The following is a 7,380-nucleotide window of genomic DNA, read 5'->3' on the forward strand; positions in this document are numbered from 1 at the left end:
AAGATAAGAAATATGGTAGCTATTAGAGATAAAAAATAGAAGATGATATAATAGTATTAGGAGATGCTGTAATAATATTATAGGAGATGAAATTTTATAGTGTCTGCTGGAGATAATCTTAATTAGCCAATCGATTTGTCCCGCTTTCGACTCTAGAAGGTGTCGTCAACTTAGACCTGTTCGGTAAAATTTTTTCTGATCTAATTTTTTTTTATAATTTTCCGAGTCAGTAATTTTGTAGTTAAAAGTAATTTTTTAACATAAGTTTTATAGAAAAATGGTTATAAGAGAAGGTGATTTTTTCAGCTTCAATGACGATTCATTTCAGATAATTATTCTCATAAAATTATTTAAAAACTAAAAATTATAAACTATATAAAAATCTCACTAGTTACACTTAAAAACTAACCTGAGAGCTAAACAGACTCTTAGACTTGGATCCGATGATTCCAGATAAAACACAGTACGTCTCGCAAGGCAATCCTTCTTCAGGATTGATGAATGTCCACGTCAATTATTTCGTCACATATATCAATAATATAAATTGGCACAGTGAGTTGAATAAATGTTGAAGCCACGTAAAATTCCAACACATCGCAAACTCACGGCAGTGCTGTTTTACTGAATCAGTTCATGCATCTGCTGAATCCCGGCCAGCATAAAACATCAGTTCCTAACAAAATTAACTGGCCATCACAGACTCCCTAAAAGAGAACACTAACCCACACTAACCAGTACTTGTTAAACCTCATACTTACAAACACAAATAGATATTAGGAATGTTCTCTCCGAAACAGAAGAATCAGACTCCAATGGCATCTCCATAAGTAACACTACTACTGAAACTAGAAGCAATCATGCTTCAGCTACAGTAACCAGTCTTGTAATAGCATCATTATCAATTACAAGAACATACATGCTTGAGGAGTTGCTAGTGCTGTGGTGTTGTCACAGGTTCTCCTCTTTCCCGCGCTCCGGCGCGCGCGCGGCGGCGACCACGGCTGCGACGCCCGCGTCGTAGCTGTCCGCCGATGCCGCGGCGAACTCGGCCATGGCGCCGGTGACCGCGGCCATGCCGGCGCAGAGCACGCGCCCCTCCATGCCCTCCATGCCGGTGGCCGCGCCTGAGCACACCGACCCGACGCCGGCCACGAAGAAGTCCAGCCCGTCCATCACGCGCGCCTCGGACGCCGCGTCAACCGCGCGCGCCCACTCCATGCACACCAGGAACGCCGGCGGCAGCGCGGCGGCATGGGCGGCGCGCGCCCCGCCCCCAATGCCGAGGCATCTGCGCGCCCACGCGGCCAGTGCGCGCGCGTAGGCGTGCTGCGCTGACAGCCAGGTCTCCAGGGCTCCTCGCCAGGCCCGGATCTCGCACTCGAGTGCGACGGCGGCCGGAGGGGGCGTTGCTGCCTCCGGAGGGCCAAGGGAGATGGCGGTGGCAGCCGAGGGGTGGTGTTGGTGGAAGAGAAGCTTGGCGTCCTCGATGGTGCGCTTCTGAGCCTTGTGACGTTCAGCCATGGCGCGCCACATTCGAGAAAGCCTGCACAACACAAGGACAGATCCACCACTCATGATTGCCAATTTGCAATCTCGAAAATTTCTTGGTTATTTTCAGGTCTTCATGCTGCATTTGAGATTCTGTAAGCTGAACTCTCGATGGTTGTTACATTACACAATCTGTATATGGTATACCACGATAACATTATAAGCTATACTGCCTGATCAACAGCTAATCAGACTTATCGTTGCCACCTGCCCCTACTTATGTTTCTATTAAAATATGCTTGTTGTATGATTGAAGTATGATGAAATTTGCTATTCACATTACATTTGCTGACAACTTTAATGGGGTCAACAGTAAATTTCATGTATCTGAAGTTGGACTCTCTTAGCTGGTCTTTATTTAATCATGGTTGATCCAATAGTTGACACCTTTCAATAATCAACATTTTATTCCTAACCTAAGAGCTTTATTATGTGACTCCAAGAAAAAAAAAATGGAGTGATTCACAGGTGGTAAATATATAGAAAGTTTTCACTACACAGGATCCCAATAGTGAACAGAAGCATACCCTTGGATCAACTCCATAAGCTGAGGGTGCAGCTCCTCATCCCTTAGAATTTCAATCCTCCTTGATATCGACTGAACTGTGTGTACTGACACCTTCAACCGAGTATGCAGGCTTCTCAATGCTGCTCGAGTCTTATCGACAGATGAAGGTTCCTCGCCTTTCACATCCTGGTTCCTCAAATGCGTCAACCTCTTCTCATACTCGATTCTTAACCGTTCACCCGCCTACAAGTGACAAAAAACAATCATGGGTTTTCCTTGCATTCATCTACTGGTGTAAGTTCCTGGCAAAGACCATACCTTTACTTCCTTGTATAATTTCTTCTCCCATGTATACAGTCTATCTAAGGTAGAGTGATGACTTCCAGACATTGTACTACAAGATTCTTCAGAGTAGCAGCTGCTTGTCTCATTGTCATATAGATCCTCTATTGAGCTAGAGGGAGCAAGAAGGAACCGGGACGATGATGACCGGGACGATGCGGAGCGTAAAAGTGCAACTGGGTTTAGCATCTTTACTGCATTATAAAGTTCACAAGTAAGTTCAGTGAGTGTTAAATCTGAAATCTTTTAAACAACTTCAGTATTGGTTTGTAAAAGTGGTACCGGAAAGGTCGTTTGAGGTTGAGTATTGAGCTCTACATGCCTCCAACATCAATGAGACTTCCCGAGCAGCATCGCATATCCCCAAGAACTGACTGTCGATATCCTTCATGGCCTCGACTAGACTCGCAGGCCTTCTGTTCAGATATACTGTGAAACCAGGAGTTTCTTCTGCATTTGCTACTTTGTTCCTCATCAGTTCTTTCTTATGTGCCTTGATTTCAAGTTCTACTATCTTGCGAGGTTCTGGTGCTTCAGTGCACTGAACACCTTTGGATCCAAATCCCTTTGTTTCTTGCTTGGCATTGACCTCAAAATTCACTGGGCAGGCACCCTCATTAGAAGCCATACATCTCTCATCTGAATGCCCACATTCATCGTCTTCGTCTTCATCTTCATCCTCGTCCTCATCTTCATCATCGTCCTCATCATCATGTTCTTCATTTTTCTCTCTGTTGTGCATTTGTACATGTTCTTGGCACTCATCGTCTTCCTCTTCAAGTTCTGGGATTCCTTCCTCCTCTCTTACCCGCTGTAACCGTGCCAATTCATCATCAGTGACACCATTGTCATAGCTACTCCGAGGACGGGGTGCAAAGCTTTCCAGCGACGAGAATGGGTTCCAGAAGAAGTCCCACGATGATGGTTCCTGGTCCTGATCCTGGAGTGACGGAGGTGGGTAGCTTGGCCTGTCATAAGACCCATAATAAGAAGTCCTTGTTGGCTCCTGGGGTGATGGAGGTTGGTAGCTTGGCCTGTCATGAGACGCGTAATAAGAAGTCCTCATTGGCTCCTGGGGTGATGGAGGTGCATAGCTTGGCCTGTCATGAGACGCGTAATAAGAAGTCCTCATTGGCTCCTGGAGTGATGGAGGTGCATAGCTTGGCCTGTCATAAGGCATGTAACAGGAAGAATTCCTCACTGGTTCCTGGGCTGATTGAGGTGGGTAGCTTGGCCTGTTATAAGGTGGTGGATAGTAAGAAGACGATCTCATCGGTGAGGAATGCATTGGCAAGAACCTATCCATGCCGCTGTCGCTGTCCATGGGGTAATGTGATTCGACGCGGACTGTTTCCACCAGACGTGGGCGCTCCTCAACTGAAACTGATGGGTTTGGTCCTGACCTCAAGTACCTTGCAACATGAACAGTCCGCTTCTCATATGAACCATAAGGAAGGCCAAGCGTCTCTGGCTTCTGTTGCTTGACAGGAGAGATGAATGGGTCGAAGATGAGCTCATGGTGATCATCTCCAGCGACAAACCGCTGGAGAGCCATCGAAACATGCTTCAAGGACTCAATATAGGCAATGTGAGACGATGCAAAGCGGTTGCGCTGCTCCAGTGCCTGCTTGATGAAGTCCATTCTGTCACGGCACATCTTGACAGCCTCCTCATCTTCTAGCCTGGAAGCAGCACATCCCATCTCTCCTTAGCCTTGTATTGTAATGTTCAAGCATCCGTCATGCTTGGATCATAACTTCTGAGCTTGTAACTTCTGAAAATAAACAAACAGAAGGTTACAGATAAATTTCAGCTTCAGGAAACCAGGTACATTGCCATCACTGCAGAAATTACCTAAAACTGTAGAAGGTTCGCTTGTTGGCAGCAAGTGCATTGCTGCTGAAGCCGACGAACAGGAAGATGACCTGAACGAACCCTGCAATTTGACAAGTTTCAGAGAGTTCAGAATGTCAATGATGATGCACAATGATTATATACCATCAACTTACTACATGTATCAACACAGAACTCAAGCATAGATTATCCAGGCGCAAGTCGAAAACCATGAGAACATGAAGTTCATCTACTTGACTACTTATCAAGCCCTGAAATTATCTTTCCCACAAGTAGAATGAAAGCTACAAGACCTCTGGAAGATGCTCCTTTGCAAATGAAATACCCCACTGCAAAATACCCTACACTACAGTATACATTTGTTCGGTAGCAACAGCATTCTCTTTCTTCTAAAAGAGGACTAAGGAAGCACGAAACTAAGGAATATAATCCTTGGGCCAGCAAGAAATGAAGGGCCCTACCTTCTGCTACTTGCATAATTATGGTTACAGTAAACGGACTCGACAACCAAACTAAATTCAGTTCAGGGTACTATGAAGGTAGAGAGAGAGGACAGTGCCTCGAAGATCAGGGTACATTGGAATTACAAAAATAAAACATTTTCCATGGAGATTAATACAAATAAGAGAATTATTAATGTCTTTAAAATACAACCGGGCACATAATGCAATAAAAAGATATCACAGAGGTGAAATGAGGGATCAGCTGCTGAAGATTTAACAGTAAAAGGAGAGGAGGATTGTAAGTTTGGGCATTGCAAAACTGATGGAATTTGATGAACTAACCGATTCCAGGTGTTTAAGCAGTTAGGCAAATGTAAAAACACGGAAACATACAAAATTGCAGGAAAAGCCGAAAGTCCTGGTGATAGTTGGACCTAATAATAAACTTTGTCTCTTTGCACATTCAGATTATTTTAAAAAAAAAAGGTCTTGGCAGCACAGAAATTCAGAGGAGTGAAACTGCTACATATGAGAGGAATCCAATGTTCAATTTTTCTTGCTAACTTCAGAAGAAAATGGAGTGAAATGGGAATATCTATAAAACTACTGCTAGCACTAAAAAACTGGTCTTGAACAAATCAAGTAATTGCTCATTGTATGGGGTAATTGCTCATTAGTGGAAAATACTAAAATCTCTCCATTGTATGCCAAGATGTGAAACAAACGGTGAAACCATGAACCCAACTAAAAATATGGAAGGCCACACATGTTCACGCTTGAACAGCACAAAATCCATGCTGAATCTTCCGCAAAAAAAAAAAAACAAAAAAATCCATGCTGAAACAAGGAAAATTGAAATCTTGGACCAAACACTGAAAACAGGGATATATTGCTTCAAACTAATTTCATCATCTCCTGAGAAACTGAAGCACAATCTTGACTCCTAAGGTACGAGGAGCCAGGGCAAAGGAAAGGGAGGAAATCTTGGACGAACGAAAAGATTAACAGAAAAAACACTGTTGCAGCAAGAACTGGGACCGATTCTCCTGTTCCCGCATTAAAGATCGATAAGGCAACAAGAAAAAAAAAAGAAAAAGAAAAATGAAGAGCGGACGAATAGGAACACATCATTCTGAAGTGCGAAGGAAGCAAAGGCGACGAACGGAACATATAGAGGGGGAGGAGGGCATACCAAGAAACCAGGGGCATACATGTTCTTGAAGCGCTCAAAAGGGAGCACAAAATTCTAAAGATCAAGAGCAGCTAGCTCCACAAGAACCCTCCATTTCTTTCACCTCACACACACACACACACACACACACATTCTCTCTCTCTCTCTCTACTTTGGCCCCACAAACCTATCATCCAACCGCATCGATTGCGAACATTAAACAAAACAAAAGCAGAGGCGAGAACAAAAGGAGCGATGCAACCTAACCTATATGCATTTGTATTAGAATAAGATCGAAGCTATACCTGAGGCCACCTTCTCTCTTTCTGGGAGGCTGTGTGTGTGAACAAGAACAAGGAGTGGTAGAAGAAGAAGGCTTTGTGCAGTCTGGAGAGAGAGAGAGAGGGAGTGCGGGACTGCGGGTTGCAGAGAGGGGAGGGAGGGAGGCTACAACGGTCAAAAGGCTTCAAAGGAGGAAAAATCACCGGGGGAAGAGATAATGGGAGGAGAGAGAAAAGGGGAGAGGGAGCAGTCAGTGAGACGCTAAACTGAATTGAGGTGTGAACCTCCCCCCCCCCCCCCGCTCAGTCCCTCACTCATGTAATTCCTTGCCATTTTACGGGAAAATGGATCTCTGTAACATTTGTTCGTTCATTTCGGGCAACTTCTGACTTACAGACTAGGTATCCGGAAATCTTTTGCATGTAATTTCTATATTTCTTTCTTTCTTTTGCGAAGGAACATCCTAATTTCAAGATACTGCAAAATGTAACGAAGAGAAATATGTATCGCTCCACGTGAACGACTCAGGTGGCCACCCCAATCCTAGTGTCGTCGCCCCTCTCCCACGCCTCATCTCGCCTCGCTGCCACTTGAGTGGGCCGTTGGAAGTCCACATGTCAGCAAGGACAGCGACGGCAGAGCTATTTCCCCTGTGGTGTCTCCTTGCAATCGGATCTACGCAATGGGTGGCATCGTGTGCCGGTTAACACGCGGTGATGGCAGAGCTGTGGCAGCCTCCTACTAATTGGATCTGGGTGACATGTGACTGCAACTGACGACGCGTGCCGGTCGGCGCGTGGCTAGCAGCGGCGTTGTGGCTTCGGTGTGGCTGGCAATGGCTGCTATCCGAAGCGAGAGTAGGCTTGTGCCCCGGTGGTGACATGGAAAACCAACAGTGGAGCAGATCCGGGCGGAACAAAGGGTGGTGGTGCCAGCCCCTACCGGATCTGCTGTTCTGCAGCCTTGGCACGGCGAGGGTGGCGTGCGGAGGCCACGTGCGGAGCAGTGGCATCTACTAGAGGGTGGAGGGCATGATTTTTAGCTATGGTGGCCTTTTGCGCAGCGGATGTAAACATCATGAGGATGGTGGCTCTCTCGAAGGCCACAGATGGCGGTTGTGTTTAGTCCCGTACTATGGCAGCTATCTCGACGACAACAGCCGTGGTCGTCTAGGTTGATGCGACATCATGGCTGGCGTGCAAGACGGCGTGCTGCGGCGACTTGCCCTGCAA

The 7,380-nt window shown here is 45.8% G+C and overlaps 1 protein-coding gene across 3 annotated transcripts; it reads right to left on the reverse strand.

Annotated features, from left to right (window-relative positions):
* Nucleotides 1-923: 923 nt before the first annotated feature.
* LOC133899683 (protein ROLLING AND ERECT LEAF 2-like) lies at nucleotides 924-6,426 on the reverse strand. 3 transcript variants are annotated; one of them, XM_062340722.1, is made up of 6 exons: nucleotides 6,172-6,426; nucleotides 4,253-4,334; nucleotides 2,681-4,169; nucleotides 2,375-2,592; nucleotides 2,076-2,299; nucleotides 924-1,543 (listed from the first exon to the last, which is right to left on the reverse strand). In XM_062340722.1, the coding sequence occupies exons 3-6, from the start codon at nucleotides 4,098-4,100 to the stop codon at nucleotides 949-951; spliced, it is 2,457 nt and encodes an 818-aa protein (XP_062196706.1). In that variant the 5' UTR covers nucleotides 4,101-4,169; nucleotides 4,253-4,334; nucleotides 6,172-6,426; the 3' UTR covers nucleotides 924-948. The 3 variants fall into 3 exon arrangements, with proteins under 3 accessions (XP_062196706.1, XP_062196704.1, XP_062196705.1); XM_062340720.1 differs by having other exon boundaries at nucleotides 2,681-4,172; XM_062340721.1 differs by lacking the exon at nucleotides 6,172-6,426 and adding an exon at nucleotides 5,888-6,141 and having other exon boundaries at nucleotides 2,681-4,172.
* Nucleotides 6,427-7,380: the final 954 nt, after the last annotated feature.

This window comes from Phragmites australis, chromosome 18, assembly GCF_958298935.1.
Source record: "Phragmites australis chromosome 18, lpPhrAust1.1, whole genome shotgun sequence".
In the NCBI taxonomy this organism is placed as follows: Eukaryota; Viridiplantae; Streptophyta; class Magnoliopsida; order Poales; family Poaceae; genus Phragmites; species Phragmites australis.